General features: G+C 39.1%; 1 protein-coding gene across 11 annotated transcripts in view; it reads left to right on the top strand.

Annotated features, from left to right (window-relative positions):
* Window positions 1-19270, top strand: part of SHLD2 (shieldin complex subunit 2) — a 31661-nt gene that overhangs the window by 6716 nt on the left and 5675 nt on the right. For all 11 annotated transcript variants that reach the window (XM_088670162.1, XM_088670161.1, XM_088670157.1 and 8 more), the window contains 6 exons: window positions 1139-1236; window positions 10147-12259; window positions 13273-13380; window positions 15129-15323; window positions 16733-16867; window positions 18811-19017. In XM_088670162.1, coding sequence (XP_088526288.1) covers window positions 10825-12259; window positions 13273-13380; window positions 15129-15323; window positions 16733-16867; window positions 18811-19017 — 2080 coding nt within the window. In that variant the 5' untranslated portion in view covers window positions 1139-1236; window positions 10147-10824. The remainder of the gene's footprint in view (window positions 1-1138; window positions 1237-10146; window positions 12260-13272; window positions 13381-15128; window positions 15324-16732; window positions 16868-18810; window positions 19018-19270) is intronic.

Genomic DNA, 19270 nt, shown 5'->3' with positions numbered 1-19270 from the left:
TATTTTAAACAGGACCAATAAACAATGCTATCATAAGTTAAACAAGCAAACCTTCAGCAACAAAAAGCAGTATTTTAAGTATAACCAAATATGTACGTAAAAGCAAGCAAAACATTTAAATTGATTAAACAACCAATGGTATTAGCAACAATTCTGAACCTATATTTCACTCATGGCAGCCCGCTCTCTTCCACTCTGTGCCAACAGATTCTCTCTTTGTGGCTTTTGAGTAACAACATATTTCATTCCTGTTCTCCAAACCCTGTGAGTAGTACAAATTGTCCATAAGCATCAGCAGCAAAAAAACAAAACAAAACTCGCTCCTATCCCTTATCCACATTAGCAGAGAAAAGAACATACAAATATAAGTTTTGAACCGTATGATGTTGAACAGGCAAGCCCTTGTTTCCATATCTCAAACATTTGTACTGTTACATGTAATAAATTAACTAAATTTTAGGGAAATCCACTAATAAGAATTCTTTCCAGGGATAGTGAATAGGGGGAAAAATTAAACGAAAAGGGGGTGGCAATAGGCCACAGCTGGTGTTTCCCTCCACTTCCCAGGCCTGAGGAAACTCACAAGCCTCAAGGTCAGCAGGGCTGCCAGGTACTGACATACACATGAATATGCTGGTTTCCCCACTCTACAATCCCTGAATATTCAATGTGCCAGTCTTAAGCATAAATTTGTCCCATCCCCCCTGCCCACCCAATGAAGAATTTAAAGCAATAGCTGACTCTTTAAAAAAAGTAGTTCTGGTCTTTTATATCTTGGAAACAACATTGCTAATTTTCACAGTTGTGTCATAGATGAGGGGTCACCCAAAGCATGACAGATTTGAATGGTAAAAAATGTCTCTCAGAAGGGCTACATAATATATTCTTTTTCCCTTAAAGTTAAACAGTTCTAGAAATCAACATTTCTCTTGCTGATTCCAAATGTCTTATGCGTAGATAAGTGGCATTTGAGCTACAAACAGCCCAAAGTCAGTAGTGGCAGGCTGGTTTCTTTCCTATTTAAAATGAACAATTAGCAGAACTGTTTATATAAACAGAATATTTTGTTGAAACTGCTAACATTCACATGTCGATAACAAGCAAGTAGATAACCAAGTTCTTTATTTTTTGTTTACAGTGAAATTGCCTTTTTGAAAAAGGTTTAACAGTGTGATCTTGTGAATTGATCTGCGTTAAGCTGCAGTGACTACTGAATTGTATTCAACTTTCTGTGAGGTGAGTCAGGGCGGGGGAGCGAGAAGGATGCTTCAAGACAGTCACAAGTTTGTGGGTAGGTTTAAATCACATGCTGGCAAATTCAGGTTTCACCATTAAAGCTGCTTTGGAGGACTTGTGCAGCAAACCTGCTTCCAAGAATATCAGCGGCAATAAGGAAGGTGAAGGGAAAATGTACCGGAAAGTGTGGAATAGTGATTGCTTGGCACAGCATTGTCTAAGCTCCTGGCAAACATATCAAAATGAACCCTTAATAAACAGGTTGTCTGGAAGCAATCAAAACCTTGGCTAGAATTAGATACAGAGATTGAAAAAAAATGGGAATGCCTGCTTCACACCTTTTGGTGAGGTCTTACTCCTTATGCCATCAGTATCAGGAGTCAAGCTGATGACTGTCTGTGAGCCACAGAACCTCTTCTGACACTTCATTTGTGAATCTGGTTCAGAAGACTCAGTTGGTTCAATCAGAATCGTTTTAGGAAAACTCACATCAGGGGGTTTGGGGGGGAGGAGTTAGAAAATATTTTCAAAACAGTATGAAAAAAATATTTTATGGTAATTTTGGTTATTGATTTACTTTTGAGTTCTTCTATGAAGTTGCAACTTACTTTGGGTCCATCCTGTGGAGAAAATCAGGCTGTAATCAAGTAAATAAATATGCTGTCCCTACATACAGGCAACTTCACCTTTAAGCATGTTCAATATGTGTGCAACTCCTCATAGGCACGTCGCATTGAACCCAGAAGTGACTCAAAAACATCTCAAAAATGGGGTGTTTGCAGGCTTTTTCAATGGTGTTTCAAATGTATGTGATTTCACTTAAATGTGTGATATCCGAGAAAGTAACCCCTGTGTAAATTGGGAGTTGCCTGTATTCACTTTAAAGTATTCTTGGGGTCCACTCTGTTCTCTAGAAAGTGGTGTTGGAGCCAGTGTATTTTGCTCTACAAAAAATTTACTTGTACATACCGGTAGCTGGCCCCATAATAAAACTGGGGCCGCTAAGCAGTAAATGCTTCCCAAGGGAGGAGCCTGTGCACATAAGCTTAACAGCATGTACAGATACGGACGTTTATGTGCTGTGTTCACACATGCTGCATAGGAAATAAAAAATGTAACATCTCTTAAAATTTGAAAATATTTTTCCCCTTACAAGTGAAACAGTGCATACAAGAAATAAGCAAAATAACTAAACAAGGACCAGAAGTCACCCCAGAACTGGCCCTACTGAACATCTTCCAAGATAACAATGCCTATTCACACTATAAAGAGCTCATAATCCACCTATTCTCAGCAGCCAGAAACATCATAGCCAGACACTGGAGGGACCTGTCAGGAATAAACATGGAACACTGGTATCAAGTAGTATGGGAAACAGCCTTACTAGTAAAGCTAACCAATAGACTGAAACTGACACGGGGACAAATAGAAGAGGAAGCCTTTACTCTGGTATGGCTCCCCATTATCACATACATAGCCCAACAAGACAACAACACAAACCCACCAACAGCATATGATTCAAATCAGTGTGACTAACTTAACCCAACAAATTTGGACAAACAAATTCCACTGCAGCCATCCAAAGACAATCAACCTAGGCCACCCCAACCTCTCTCACCACCAAGGAAACATAACAAGCGCATAGAAAGAAAACCTACCCAAGTGACGCTGACACAAAAACCCCACATATATACCAAGTAAAAGAACATAAGCCGTCCCCCCCCCTTTTTCTTCCCAACCGTATACTGCTTATAAAAAAGTAAAGGACCGCTGGATGGTTAAGTCGGTAACTATGGAGTTGCGGCACTCATCTCACTTTCAGGCCAAGGGAGCTGGCGTTTGTCCACAGACAGCTTTCTGGCTCATGTGGCCAGCATGACTAAACCGCTTCTGGCGCAATGGAACACCGTGACTACCCCTGTGAATTGGCAATACATATTGTCAGGGGGACGCCCCATAGGGAGCCTCCTCCCGTCATCCTGACCAGCACTTCGCCCAGCGAGAGCGGTAGCAGCGGGTCAGGCGGGGGGACTGAGGAGGGAAGCGGAATGAAGGGAAGTCCGTTCTGTCTTTAAAGGTTTTATTGTGCATACTATTTACAGTGCAGAGATAGCAGAAAAACTGACCTCCTAGTCACTCGCAGAATCCAGCAATGGCGCCCGTCTGCTTCCTATGTACCGTAATCTTTGGAAGTTTATTTCAAATTTAGAGACCTTAAAAGCATTTTAACTACCACATTGCAAGCTATTTCTACAGAAATCTGCAAATTCATGCTTGTAGCATTGTTACAGGTGCTGCTTCTCTCATGGATTCATCACTGCTGAAGTAAATATTCAGCGTGAATAATTTTGTTTGCACAGTTCAGCCCGCCAGGTTTTGTTTTGTTTTTTTCAAAATGAATGAAAAATACTTCCAGAAATCCAGTTTTAAATAAATAAGACTCATCCAAATTAGTTTCTTTGTTAGTTCACAGCCCTAGAGCTGAGGCTACTAGGGCCCATGATTATATGTAATAATAATTTTTCCATTTGTAGACTTATATTGAAGGAGATAACTGAGCAGTTTTTGTTCTGCAAAGGGATGGTGATGATTGTCAATAACTCTTGGATTGAAATAAATAAAAAACCAATGAAGGAAACCTACCCTTGAAGTGGATCCCAGCTGTACACCCACCAGCCCTTAGTCATCATCTCATCTATGTCTAAAATATGTCACAAAGAGCAAACAAAAAGTATCTGCAGATTGAGTAAAAGAGCCAAGCTGCACATTACAGAGAACAAGATATAACCTTGAGGGCCATTAATGCAGTGTTTCTCAACCAGTGTGCCTCCAGATGTTTTGGGACTACAACTCCCATCATTCCTGACCACTGGTCTTGCTAGCTAGGGATGATGGGAGTTGTAGTCCCAAAACATCTGGAGGCACACTGGTTGAGAAACACTGCATTAATGCATCTGATGTAAGAGTATAGAGACAGCCCAAGACACTTGGTTGCTTGTGGTAGAAAACTTAAATGATGCCCCTGCTCTAGGTGATAAAAGCAAAAGATAAGTAACTGACATTCTATATTTTAGTGGTATTTGAAAATGTTCTACCTGAGGTGTCCCTCCTCAGTTCTGCAGACCGGTAAGACTTGGCCTGTTAGAGCAAAATATTTTATGACCCCAAGTACAGCAATCGACTTGACATTCAAAATGCTGTAATCCTTATCCATTGTTTGTTGCCAAAACACATCTGGGCACAACTCTGTCCCAAATCTATCTTGAGTAGAAAGCACTTCCATTGCGTAAGTTGACTATGCATTACACTTTAACTAGGAACACTTGACATTGTATAACTGTAAATATTCCTGATTGTACCAAAGATGTCTATTCACATTTTAGATCAAGTGTTCCACATCACTGACTTCTTGGAAATGCAAAACTTTTTTTCCTGACCAGTTTCCTATGAGTCACTAATATGCCTTTGCAGGAAACTAAAGCAGAAACTGTTGTAATAGCATATGACTTCAAAGGGGTAATTATTAATTTGGGTTGTGAAGTCTTATTTCAGGCGAGGGGAGAGGGGTTATGGTGTGTTTGTGATGTCCATGACAGTTTCTCCAGTTTGCAAATGTTCCGATGGGTCCAAAAATGTCAGTGGCTGAAAAGGTTGGTATCCCCTGATCTGAGAACACGTGCAAAAATTTTCAGCCACAAACTGGAATGCCCAAGGTTTTCAGTTTCTGCCTTTATATTGGACAGCACAGGGTGTCCATATCTTCACTACTACTTGCAAGGTACCTAATCATACCCATGATTGATGCCTAGGAATAAAAGTATATATATGGCATAAGTATATGGTGGGAACAGAATTGCAGCTGACCCTTGAAGGGCAGGAGTAGATGACTTTGTGGTACAAGACAAACATCAATCTATGTTGGCAAATGTGAGGGAGGTATTAGCATGTTAATGGTCCCTGACACCAAATTGGGTGGCTCATATGTCATTGAGCTCTTTCCTCATGTGCTGGAGGGACTGCCAGGATATTGGCACTTACTGGCACATGTGGTGGGACAGTTGTTTGGTTGGGAGTGGAAATAGGTTGGGAGAAATCAGTTCATTTTGGAGACCGAATCAAGTGTACTCTTTCCATCCCACTTGCTCCCCCCCCCCCCGAATGCACATTTAAATAAGGCCTTTAGTACATGTTCATTCTAGCTGTTCTTCTGTGTACAACAGTAAGCGTTATATAAGTAACCCCTAACAGCCAGTTAAGCCTCCCTAAGTAGGTGTGCCTAACTCTGCATAGAAGTAGGCTGTTAATTGTTTTGCTAAGAAGTAACTATAACATTGATCTCTAATTTGGTCTTTGAAGTGACTAAAGATAATTTGCTAGACATAATAGAACTCCCCACAGATTCTCGTGTGTGTGTGTGTGTGTGTGTGTGAGAGAGAGAGAGAGAGAGAGAGAGAGATGGTATAGCAGTGCTTTGTGTCAAAAGACTTTATATCTTGTTATATTGCTTGTGCAAGCCCTTTTTCTTATTTCATGGCTTCTAATTGTGTAGTAAGAGCCGTTACAACAATCAGTTGCAGCTTGTAGCAAAGCTCAAATTTGCTGATGCAGTTAGTCACATTTTAAGAGATCATTGACCCATCAGTAAGACTCTGACCACCTCAGAGATAAAAAGCAAATGTTCTATTGGCCACTTATAGTGGAACAGATTAAGAAATTGTGTAATAATTAACAAAGGTAATGGAAATGTGCCTTTTAGTTCTAACCAGTATACGTCGGTTGCAGGTTTTATCTCTCTCTTTTACTTTAGTACAGAATCTAAATGTAATATAAAAAAACTGATTGCCATATGTCACTAGAGAAATGCAGAGCAATGAACATTTATTAACAGCCTTACTGTAGCATTCTCTTCTTCCATAATTTTAAAATTGTCATCCCATATTCTTCTGTGTATTAGATATTAAAAGCAAATGAAAGGTGAAATGTGTTTAAGGCTTTGCAGGCATTTGAGCAAATAATTTTAGGATTGCTGCATAAATAATTCCTGTCTTAAAAACACATTTTGCAGATAAAGTACCTTGAATTGTTTCTGGCTTGGGGTTTATACCAAAAGGCAGCTTAGGTTCTGCTTGTTGCAGGTGGTTAGATGGATATCGGTTGATTTCAGCTGAGGGTGTGGGCAAGGTGCTTGACTGGGTCTGTGCCATGATGTGCCTGCTTGACACTTGTCCTTTCTGATTTTATAACAAGGTCAATGAATGCCTCATAGGCCTCCATAAGATGAAACACAAAGCATTGCTTAGCATTATGGGGATGAGCCTCTGTGAGTGTCAAGCTCATACACACCTCCATCCTCTTTCTTCCTCCTGCATGGCCACAAGTTCAAGCATTGCTTCCTGTTTTAAATTAACCATGGTTTATTCTTATGTATTGTGGTTTAATGTTACTTCTAAACTCAACTGTTATTGCTGATCTGAAGGAGCGAGTATTTGCAGGTCTGATTAAAAACCATCTGTTGTTCCTTCTAATCTAGGCAATTATAGTGCAGTGTCAAATTTATCATCTTTGGGGCAAGATGCTCAGGTGGATCAACACCAGTCTCTTGCATGAATCCAGTTACAGTGGACGCTTGGGTTGTGAACATGATCCGTGTGGGAGGCACATTTGCTCCCCGCAGCACCGCGTCTGTGCACGCGCAGGTTGCAATCCAGCACTTCTTTCTGCACATGCACAAAGTGTGATTTAGCACTTCTGCTAAATCTGCTAACCCGTTCCGGTACTTCCCGGTTTGGCGCAGTGCGCAACCCGAAAACGCACAACCCGAAGCATCTGTAACCCAAGATATGACTGTATTTGGATTCAGGTATACAGTGGTACCTTGTTTCTCGGACGGCTTAGTTGTTGAACAAATTGGTTCCTGAATGCCGCAAACCTGGAAGTAAGTGTTCCGGTTTGCGAATGTTTTTCAGAAGCCAAATGTCCAACGCGGTTTCCGCTTGAGTGCAAGAAACTCCTGCAGCCAATCAGAAGCCGCGCCTTGGTTTTCAAATGATTTCAGGAGTTGAACCAACTCCCAGAACAGATTAAGTTTGAGAACCAAGGTAGCACTGTACACACTTAGTTCTGCTGTGGTCACCTAGTTTCAAAGCATAGCATTAGATGCAAGATTGTATCCCTAGATTGTAAACATTTAATTCCAAAGCAACAGTTTTTCTTTTTATTATTGTATAGAATTAGCAACAGTTTTTGTGTAGAACAGTGTTTCTCAACCACTGTTCCGTGGCACACTAGTGTGCCGCGAGATGTTGCCTGGTGTGCCGTGGGAGAATTACTTTATATATAGTCAATATAGGAACAGAGTTAATTTTTTTAACATTTTCTAATGGTGGTGTGCCTCGTGATTTTTTTCATGAAACAAGTGTGTCTTTGCCCAAAAAAGGTTGAGAAACACTGGTGTAGAAGATGCAAAGCTATAAATAATGTAAAGTTCTCCTCTGATAATACAAAATCTCATTGAAATTAGACATGGCTTGGGAGTGGGTGAGTTTTTTGTAGCCTGCTTCTACATAGCAAGAATTGTATGAACCTCAGCCCAGCTACCTAATGTGAGAGAGCGCCCCACAATCTTGGCATCGATATTCAGAGATTGCAGTCCAAATGAACATCTGTCAGCAGTAATTTGGAGTGCTGCCATTGAAGAAGGTTGTTCCAATGTGTGGTATCAACCACTAGAAATGCTGAGTGAAACTAGCGTTCTTCTTTCTCCCCCTTTCCTGTTCCTCCACTGAAACCATAAGGGTTTGTTTTTTAAAAAATTAAACCAGATATTAAATTAAACCAGTGTGTTTTAATGAAATCTGAGATTATAATGATTTTGTCAGGTCAAGCATGGAGTGCTTTCTTTACTTAGGTGATCTTCTATTTCTGAATTGACCTTTGCAGGAACCTAATTTAGTGGGAAACATTCCCTGCTGTTTACAGAAAGTAGCTTAGTATATATCTCTCTGTGTGTAGTACAGTTTCTCCTGTTTTTGTTAGTATGCTTTAAGTACCGGTAGTGCCTCAGTATAATGATAACCCTACTATTTGGGGAATCAAGCACAATACAGCTTCTCCAGAGTTGTTACTGCTCTAGAGGCTCTATCTCAAATTGTTTGTAGCATTTTGTTTCCTACTTTCAGGAAGTTCTTTAAGTTAGGAGGAATGAGCAAAGAATTGAAGTGCTGTATATAATAATACTATTCTCAGGTGCTGAGTTATGATGGCTATGTAATCTAAATGATGCCATTGAGAAAGAAGAAGGTATCAGCATGTTTAGAGGAACCCCTAGGTTTGTAAAAGTTATAGGGGAAAGCTTTAGGAGCACCCCCCTCTGCCGCCCAGCAGCAATAGGAAGCTACATGTATGTTGTGTGGGAGGCCAAAAGCAAGAGGAGATCATAGAATCATAGAAGTGTAAAGTTGGATGAGGAATTGAATGGGGAATCCCAAAAGGAGACATTGTTGGATGACTAGAACCCTGAATAGTAGTACTCACACTGCAACATTTTGTTGCAGTTCCCACTTGTATATTTTAGTTTCTCTTTGTTGGTAAGGCAAAGCAGAGGTTGGATGGCTATCTGTCATGTATGATGTAGTTGCAATTCCTGCATTGCAGGTGTTTGGATAGATGACCCTTGGGATCCCTTCCAACTATAATTCATTGTATTTTTAAACTCTTGCACTGATAGTACTTCTATATGGCTATTGGTTTTAAATGTTGAAATGGATTGTTTGTTTGTTTTTTACTATGTGTACACTGTCCTATAGGAAGAAGGGCTGGATAAAATTATAACAGAAGTAAGTTAAATGTAACATACTAATGAACAAATGGGGCAAGTGGTCTCAAACCTATGCTCTGTGGGGCTGACCTAAACAAATTATTTACTCTTGTCATTCCTCTGTCACTTTTGAACTCTGCAACTCAGAGGTAGCAAACTCCAACCTGTTGATAGTAGGCCAGTGCCTAAAGTTTCATCATGCCTTTTTTCAAACACTGCATAACCTTTAATCTCTGCTTTGGCACTGCTGTTTCCAGCAGTATTGTATCTTTCTCAGACTTTGTGGTTCATGTTGACCTTGGCTGATCTTTCTCTTTTACCAGACCCATTTAAATCCTACGGATGTTATTTGAAAACCGTAGCCTTGGATTAGGCAACACTGAACAGTGTTCCCAATTTCTCTCTCTCTCTCTCTCTCTTTTACCTTCTGTCTACTTCATCCCTGCCATTATTTTCTCTTTATAAATTACCTATAAATACTGGGTTATTCTTTTTGTTTCAGCTGGATGTGATCAACCCATGTTCTTCACTGTGCTATTGAACTTGAAACTGTTTTAAAGTGTAATGTGGACAGTTGCTCATCCACAAGATCCATGAAGCCACAATAAATAATGTGTACCTAAAGCACCCATACTCAATTGATCCTACCCACTGCATCTCACAGTCCTCTTTCACTTTTGGTGTGTTCCTTTCATAAAAAAAGGAATCTCAATTTTAGATTCTACGTGAAATAAAACACTTGTCCCTATTAGGGCAGAGAGTAAATAAAATATGTTAGGGTATGTTTAATACTGCTCCAGAGCTGGATTGATTATAAAACGTGTGTATATTATATATGCCTCATACAGTCATGCTACAATGTAGAATCTACAGTACTCATAGTTTTCTAAGGATTTGGTGACCTCTGATGGGCAACTAAGAATATGCATTAAAGATTTTCTGATAAAATGAGAGGGAAATGTTTCTTATTGTAACCTGCTGAGTTCCTCTTTAAGAAGGAAAATAGAATATAAATAATTGTTTTATGTGTTAAGTAATACATGCTTAAGAATTTTATTGAGCGTTGTGCTTGTTTTAAAAAAAATATTTTACAGGAGATCAAAAATCTGGAATACGTATCGGAGATCTTGGGCTCCTGATTTCAAGTGGAAGCATTCATGATTGTGCATGTTTCGCCAAAAAAAATGCCAGATGGGAGCAGAAGCTGATGTCCAAAGTGCCAAGTAGCAGTGAACATCCAGATTTGAATAATATGAAAATCATAATATTTCAACACAGAAACAGGACTGGAAAATTTCATTGATGTTGTCATCTCCTTGTCTTCAAGAATTTTAATAAACCTGCATATTTAACTAAAAGTTAACAAACACAGCTAAGTTTTAGAGACAATAGTAGCATATCCCTTAAGAAGTCTGATGCTGTTGAAGCATGTTTCCCGGGCTCACTGTGACTCATCCCATAAAAGTCACATGGGTAGAAATGGCTGTTGGACACAATAGTGTTCTGGGCTCTTTAAAACACAAACACTGTGTTTCAGTTGTATGATACATCTCAGTTTGTAATGTTTTATTAGGGATACTTAACCACCTTCCCAAATCAGTAGGATGGATTTTTTATTTGGGTAATTTGTATGAAATACTAATATTGCTACCCTTTAATGAATTATTTGAAAAATGAAGAGTGATTATAAGTCACATTTTAAGCACCGTGTGTTAAATGAACTATTATATTTATTAAAAATTTCTTCATAATCAAAAAACTGAAAGAACAGCATGTCCGCAGCACCTCAAATTCATATTTTCTTTGGTGCACCTAGCCTCCCAGCCTCATTAAAGACTTCTAAAGAAGAGAGGTTTTCAGCATCTACTGCTGAAAAATGGCAGAAACTCTACTTTTCATTTCCTAAGGACACTTTTAAACTTTGTACTAGAAAATGTATGTGTCTTGAACATGTGGATCATCGGACACCGAATGATACAGAATTGACTGCTCAGTCGAAAAATCACTTCCCACCAGATGGTGGAAAAGAATATGGGTTGACTGATGGTTTTTTGACAGACTTTAGAGCTGGGGCTGGAAGAGTAAAATTACTCTGCAATGAAGCTAAGCATCTTCCATATCAGCAGCTTCTCACTGATACAAAAACAGGTGAACCAAGCAATCAATCTGAAGATGCCAAAGGAGGTACCAGTAAGATGCACAACAACCTTACTATTCCTCCCTTGGCTTCTAGTACCGAAAAGTTTAGCAGAGGTCTAGAGTCTATAGGACAGGATGATAAACCATCAGATGTTCAGTGTGCTCATTACCAGCTCTTGAATCAATACTTGGAAGGATGTTTCCCACAAGTAATGAAAGAATCTGGAAAACCACTAAATATGTATTCAAATCTTCCAGTTTCAACAGACACTGAATTCCTTAGTATTCTGACTTCAAGCCAAGTTGCTCTGCTTTCAGGAGGGCATGCTGTAGGACAAAATGAAACACAAAACAAATGTACAAAGGCGAGTGGAACAGAATTGGATGGACTTTGTAGGGAAGATGAAGCATCCACAGAACTGCATATTCAGTTAAATGAAAATGGTGGTTTTTGTGCAAATATCACTGATACAGATAGCTCTCTTGAACTGTTTGACTTTGATAGTACCGTGAAAAGCAACTCGTATTTGAGAGAAAATAGCTTTCAAGAAAATGCTGATATGCCTACTGACCATTTGTGTTCATCTGATGATCAACCTAAGAAAGAAGTACATTATATTGAACCACGGAAGAAAGGAATATTGTGTTCTCAAGTCAGCCACTCTGGTAAAAGATCTCAAACATCTGAAGATATTTCACCAGCAACTTACATTACACTTGGAGACCAACGGCAATCAAAGAAAGCCAAATTGATTTGTTCTCCAGTATGTGCAGTTCCACAAATAGAGCAACTGAGAATTTCAGGGTTTAAGAAACTTTTGAAACACCCATCCCTGCTTAAAGACTGTTTATGCAAAGGTCAGAAGTACACCGTCTTAGTCACAGTTCTACATCCTTGCCATATTAAAGAAATACAAACAAAGCCAGGATCTAAATTGTCCTCAAGAGTCCCTCTAGCCACAGTCGTAGTTTTTGATCAGTCTGAAGTACAACGAAAGATTGCGCTGTGGAGAGCAGCAGCATTTTGGTCACTTACAATGTTTCCTGGCGATATCGTACTGTTCACAGGTAAGGGGTAAAATGGCACTTATCAGTTCATTTATGACATTTTCCATAGGCAGTATTCTAGACAGTGAACTGGTATATATACCTTTCTGCTGAGTCTCGGGTACAATGTAAAGTGTCTCTGAAACACATTCCCTATTGTAAGCACAATTATAAAAATTACACCACAACTATAGAGATGTGGTAGAGGAGTCGCTCTCCAGTCCCACCCTACAATTAATGTTTCCTAACTATTTGGAACATCCAAGAAACCTCTATCGAACAATATCATGACACTGCATAATCTGTTCTCTGCTCCCCACAAAGCCAGTATTTTTAATACTGCTTTAACTCAAGGCAGCAACTAAATTGGAGCACAATTAAATAAGAGATTTTTCTTTTCTCGACATGCATCTGCTCAGATTGGATGATCAGAAACAACCTTTGCACTCGCTTCTCCTTCTTCCCTTGCATGTGGCATCACTGTCAGTTTGCAGCTTAACAATAAGCATGATTTGCTGTAGCACTGGAATTGAAAAGCATTTATTAGTGTTTGCCCTCCAAAGTCAAGGTTTGAAGTGAGTTTCTGATTTTTGTTTGGAGGTCAAGTGCTAATCAGTGTTTGCCACAATGATGGAGGAGAAAGAAAACAGTTGGTGACTCAATTCATAAAAACATGGATTGGAGGCTTGGCAAAACTCTTATGCTATCTCTGAAGACTCAACTTTGAAAAATTATTCTTTTTTCCCATCAGAACTGTATTTACTGTCACCCTAGCAGAGACAGGCAGTTGTGAAGGGTTCTCCACAACGTGTTTTGAAGCCAAAATTTGGATTGAAAGCTGGACTTTTAATATTGCCATATCTTTGCCCAATTCAGACAGACTAAATATCTAAAATGTCATGCAAAGCTTGAACAACTTGGTGGCGCTAAGTTTTTGAACAGGGACTAGTCCAGCTTGTAGATTTGAAGTGGGATATGTCTGTGTGTGTCCCCCACCCTGTGACCCGGACTGAGGTTTCTTCTCTTCATTGCAGATGTGATTATAAATGAGAATCGCTGGAATGGGGAAATACTGCTGCAGTCAACGTTCACTAGTCAGTTATTGAATCTTGGAAGCTGCTCGACTATTAATCAGAACAAATGTAAGCTTTGATACTTTGCATACAGTGAACTCCTCTTGTCCCAATTCATGATTTCCTTAATAATTTAAATCTAGTATTTCCCAAACTTTCTTAAAATGGCTGTATAATATCATCACTTCTTTTACTAAAGTTCATACCCTTCAGACAAATTTAATCCAAATATTTAATGCATGAGGAACACAAGAATGTAGAAAACATTATTGGCCTGTTGAACTTGTGAACTGTCTCTTGCATACCTATGGCTCAGTAAAACATTTTTCTACATGAAATGTGCATGTTATATGCTTGCCCACTCACTTTCTTCCCTATCTCCCTATCCTGCTCTCCCCAATAATACATACTTTGTATCCCAATATCTATCTGAATTTCAATCTAGGTTCAGGGAAGGCATGGGTGCAGGTGATGTGATTGAGCATAAATTTCTGTCTGCTGATGAGAAGAGCCGAGGATGCTCTCGTAGAAAGAAACTGAACAGGGCCAATGTGATAAAAAATTTCCTGAATAAACACATAGATAGATGATGCCTTTAAAAAACACATGAATCACAGTGGCAGCATTCACACATCATGGTAAACTACATGGCAGATGTGCAGAAGGCTCTTTCATTCCTTCCCTCTAGCTAACAGTAGCAGAAAACCATGATCCCTGGAGAATCATGATTTGTTCCACAGCAAACAAACCATGGTGTTATCAAGGTTTGTTTTTTGTTTACTAATCAAGGTTTGTTTGGATGAAACAAGCTATGGTATAAGCTTGGATACAACAACATGGATTGTTGCTTCCACTGGTTAGTGGAGAGGAGCAAAACTATGTACAAATTGTGATGTACAAATTGTGCCTTTATGAGTGCCTTCTGGGTGGTATTAAACTAAGTTTTACTCAGTAGAGCCGCTGAAATTAACGAACATGACTAAGGTCCATTAATTTCAATGCTTACCCTGAGTAAAATTTAGTTAACTATCACTTCTGAAATTGTATTTGCATTAATAAATATATATCTTTAAAATGCCTGTTGTCTTTGTTGCTTCCACTGGTTAGTGGAGAGCATCTTAAAAAGCAGAGACATCACCTTGCCGACAAAGGTCCGTATAGTTAAAGCTATGGTTTTCCCAGTAGTGATGTATGGAAGTGAGAGTTGGACCTTAAAGAAGGCTGATCGCCGAAGAATTGATGCTTTTGAATTATGGTGCTGGAGGAGACTCTTGAGAGTCCCATGGACTGCAAGAAGATCAAACCTATCCATTCTTAAGGAAATCAGCCCTGAGTGCTCCCTGGAAGGACAGATCGTGAAGCTGAGGCTCCAATACTTTGGCCACCTCATGAGAAGAGAAGAATCCTTGGAAAAGACCCTGATGTTGGGAAAGATGGAGGGCACTAGGAGAAGGGGACGACAGAGGACAAGATGGTTGGACAGTGTTCTCGAAGCTACGAACATGAGTTTGACCAAACTGCGGGAGGCAGTGCGAGACAGGAGTGCCTGGCGTGCTATGGTCCATGGGGTCACGAAGAGTCGGACACGACTAAACGACTAAACAACAATCTTTAAAATTTATTTCTAACGGCTTAGAAGCCTATTTTGGCATTAAGTAGTACATAATTTTTAAATTACTATTTCTGAATTAAGTTAAGAACATTGCTAGTTATGCTTGCAAGTGATATTTTGGTCTGGGATTACCATAGGTGAAACATACAGCCCCCCTGCCCAAAAATTAGAGATACTTTTTAATTTTATATATGTTCTTTTCTAGTCTCGCATATAGTGGATGTCAATATTCTCCAGGATTTGCTGGCATATGTGTCTTCCAAGCATGCCTATCTTCAAGCTCTCCCCCATAGGAAGACCCAGACTTTGAACAATATACAACATATTCAACTAGATCAGCTCAAACCAGATAGATTGGTGCACGCAATAGTGAAAATTATCAACATCACTGTGCTATCAGGTCAGTTGACTTTTTAATCCTATATTTCACTGGGGCTGTATCTTGAGATTGAAAAGAATAAGGTGGACATGATAGTTCCCTGGCTACAGATTTTAAAAACCTAAGAGTAGACCTTGAAAATATACCTCCCTCTGACTTACCTGTTTGAGAGAAAACAGCCACTATGCATGTTATTAATACAACTATTTCTTCTGTGACATATTTCCGTCCTCTCACTAAATACTTAAACAGACTTTTCAGATCCCTCTCAAGGAGAAAGGGGGAGCATGGTACCTGAAATACTATAGATAAGAAAATGGTCATTGTTTGATTTATGAGACTACCTGAAGTTTCCCTACTTACAAATAATGTTTTCATTTGCTTAGGTAGAGAGCTTATCTGATTTAACAACATACCTTACTAGTGAAGTTAAGCCAGTGATTTCAGTGAGGTGGCTCACGTGGCTAACGACAGAGCTGTGTGCTCTGTCCCAGATTCTTCAGTAGTAATGATTAATATCCTAGATAAGAATTGACGATAGGTCTAGATTTCCTAAAATGAGTGTATGATTGGAGAGCTATTACCTGGCATTCTCAGAGAGCAAAATAATGGCATGTTCCTTTCACCAGTTCATCTTTTTAATCTATGTAGCATCTTCCTTATTCCAAAAGTGGGATCCTCAGAATGTACAAATATTTCTGACATTCTGAAAGAAATGCCTTCTAAAACTGATTAAGGGTTAACTCAAAGTATTCACTAATACCTGTTTTCAATTTTGTTCATTTTGGAAACAGGTTATTGATGGATTGATTGCATATATATATGTAGCATCACACATAAAAAGTTGCTGCTTGTCAATGAATTTTCATCCTGTTTGAAAGGAAGATTTTATATCCAGGATGCAGAGTTCTATATGGCTTATTCTATGTGCCCAATGACTTGTTTTTTAAAAACATCCCTTCATGTTCCACATAGTAACCCCTTTTCAAAACCAAGGGGACTTTCAAAGTAGTTTGATCTGGCATGGAGATCTGCTGTTCAAAGGGGGAAGGTCAAAAATACCACTGGATATGCCAAAACCAAAAGTAGTTCATTGTGTTGTTGTCTAAAACAGCATATAATACAATATTTGATGGGGCCAAGTCACTCAATGTTTGGGAAAAGATTTTCAGGAAATGTTGATCAACCATTACCTTGTACCATTTCCTGATTGTGGTTCATAATACTGTAGTTTCTGGAAATATGATTGTTTAATATGGTGAAGTTAACCAGGCTCCACCTGATGCATGTTCAGCTGAATTGTTAGTTTCCCCCTCTTCCGTATAATTTTTGGTGTCAAAATTCTGCTTTACTTAACATTAGCACCCTCAACTACTCCCCCCTCAACTTCTATATAAATCATGTTTGTGTTTGCAATATTTTATCTTTAGAATCTACATACAGTTACAAAGGAGAAACAAAAAGAAAAATTATTTTAACAGTGGAACAAATCAAGGATCAGCATTATGTCTTGGTGTTATGGGGCGCTCTATCAGCTCACTGTCCTCAGCTTCAAATGAAAAGAGGTAAAAAGTCACTACTTGTTTTAATGCAATATTTGTGGAATTCTTTGTCTGTGTAATCCATTGACATAGGGCAACAGAAGGGAGCAAACAGCATGTTATCATTTGACCCTAATCTCATTTTTGTTTGAAATGGCTATCTCATACTGTATATTACAAATGCCTGTCAAATGTATGGCTGATTTATTACTTCTGACATAGCAATATCAATCATTTTTGCAACTTTTTCAATTTGTTTCCAAATGGTTACTAACTAGTTAAAGGCTTTTATGTTAAGCAACAAAAATAGTCTCTCTTTATGTTAGAACTAGCAAACTGCCTATCGTTATGTGATATATGTCCATGTATATTGCAGGGTCATCTTGTGTATTCTCCTGTGTGTCCCTGTGCAAAAATATTAAGATTTCTGTTCTTTAAACAACTGCAGGTAGCTGACTGCTTTTTATGGCATTCATTTCAAGCTCTGTTTTGTTAAATTAAGGCAAAGAAATCTAACATTGCAATTCATCTAACATTTGTCATTCAACCTTGCAATTTAGTCTACAGTTAGTTTTGTGAGTAATTTGAAATTTCAAACAATTTGTGTTTAATCATTAAAAGACTATATCTGGAAGGTAAGATAAGACTTGTGTTCTTAACTGTCCAAATATCTATGTCTGTTGAAAAATCCTAAATGTTCCTATCAAGACTACCAGGATCAGGAGCTCACTTCATGCCAACCAGGGCTGTAGGTCGTGACAACTGAGCATTATGACTCACTCACCATAGAGCAGCATGTGGTGGTCATTCATAGTACTACTGAGTATAGGAAAATAGATCAGCATACAGAGGTCATTTCTTTTGGAAATCAAAGTATTTACAAGCCATTATTTCCTTATAAATATATTAATTATGTGAGAGTGTAATCTTGAGCACGTTCCTCAGAAGATACAGTAACATTCTGAATATAAAGAAGTGTTCATATGTATTGAAATTGAAATACGACTATCTTTTGTTGCAAGGATTTTAAAGAGATGTTGTTCAGTGGTTTTGGCCATGATCTGTAAGCCAGGAAATTGAAATCTCTTCCCAGCTATGAGTACACTAGGAGACCTTTAATGGTTGCCTTCTCTCACCTTGATTGTAATAAAATATTCATCCAATAGGAGCAAGCCCAAACCATGCAATATGTGACCTGTGTCGGAATTGACCATATGATGTGTGTCTCTGTCATGGGTAGGCAAACTAAGGCCCGGGGGCCGGATCTGGCCCAATCGCCTTCTAAATCTGGCCCGCGGATGGCTCGGGAATCAGTGTGTTTTTACATGAGTAGAATGTGTCCTTTTATTTAAAATGCATCTCTGGGTTATTTGTGGGGCATAGGAATTCATTCACCCCCCCAAAAAATATATATATAGTCTAGTCCGGCCCCCCACAAGGTCTGTGGAACAGTGGACTGGCCCTCTGCTGAAAAAGTTTATGGACCCCTGGTCTATGTGATTTGGATTCTAAAGGCATTGGTCCTGTGCAAACTTTCATTGGCTGAGGAACCTGTGGCCCTCCAGACGTTGCTTGACTACAGCTCCTAGCATTCCTATCATTGGCCGTGCTGGTTGGGACTGATGAAAGTTGGGGTCTAGCAGCATTTGGAGGGCCACAGGTTCTCTATCCCTGCATTACATGCGTACATGGGACAGATGCATGTGGTGAGTAGGATGGGTTGGCCCTGATGTGACTTCCTCCACCACTCATAGCATCTCCCAAGAAAGATGTTTGTGTAAACTAGGCAAATTTATCTGCTTTCTAAACACTCAAAATGCTATGTATTTATTTTTTGCACACAGCATTGAAGGTATTCCTCTTTTTTATCATCTCTGAAAGTGCAGTATTCCATCCAAAGTTTTCTGAGGATATTAACAGGGAAGTAGAATCTAAAATTCTAAGTGGAGTTATTCTTTTCTTCTTAGACCACATATGGGAATTCAAATACCTATTTGCAAAACACAGTCCTATCTCTGGTGAACTCGAATTGCATACAACACCATGGACATCTTTGGAGTGCCTCTTCAATGATGATAGAAGAGCTATTGAGTTCAAAGAGAACTTTCAGAAGGATGTCAGATCACTGATGGGTATAACTACCCTGGCTGCACTTCTGGAGGAGAAATGTTCTGGTGAGATTTTCATTCTTTTTTCCTCCCTCTTTTTAAGGGAGTAGGATTCTCTCTTGCTCCTTTATTAAATTGTACTGAAGAGCTTTGAGGGGGCAAATCGCAGCAATTAAAAATAAAACAAGGAGCACACAATGCCAAGTATCTAATTAAATTAGAGTTGTCCCACATCTGTGCAAACCTGGTGACTGAGTGCCAACCCAAAGGGAAATATGTTTAATGCTCTTTCAAGAAGTATATGGACCATTAGGAGAAG

The sequence above is a fragment of the Zootoca vivipara genome, chromosome 5, assembly GCF_965207765.1.
Source record: "Zootoca vivipara chromosome 5, rZooViv2.hap1.1, whole genome shotgun sequence".
Lineage (NCBI taxonomy): Eukaryota > Metazoa > Chordata > Lepidosauria > Squamata > Lacertidae > Zootoca > Zootoca vivipara.
Note: the sequence above shows the minus strand (reverse complement) of the source record. Positions and strands in the feature narration are given on the sequence as shown.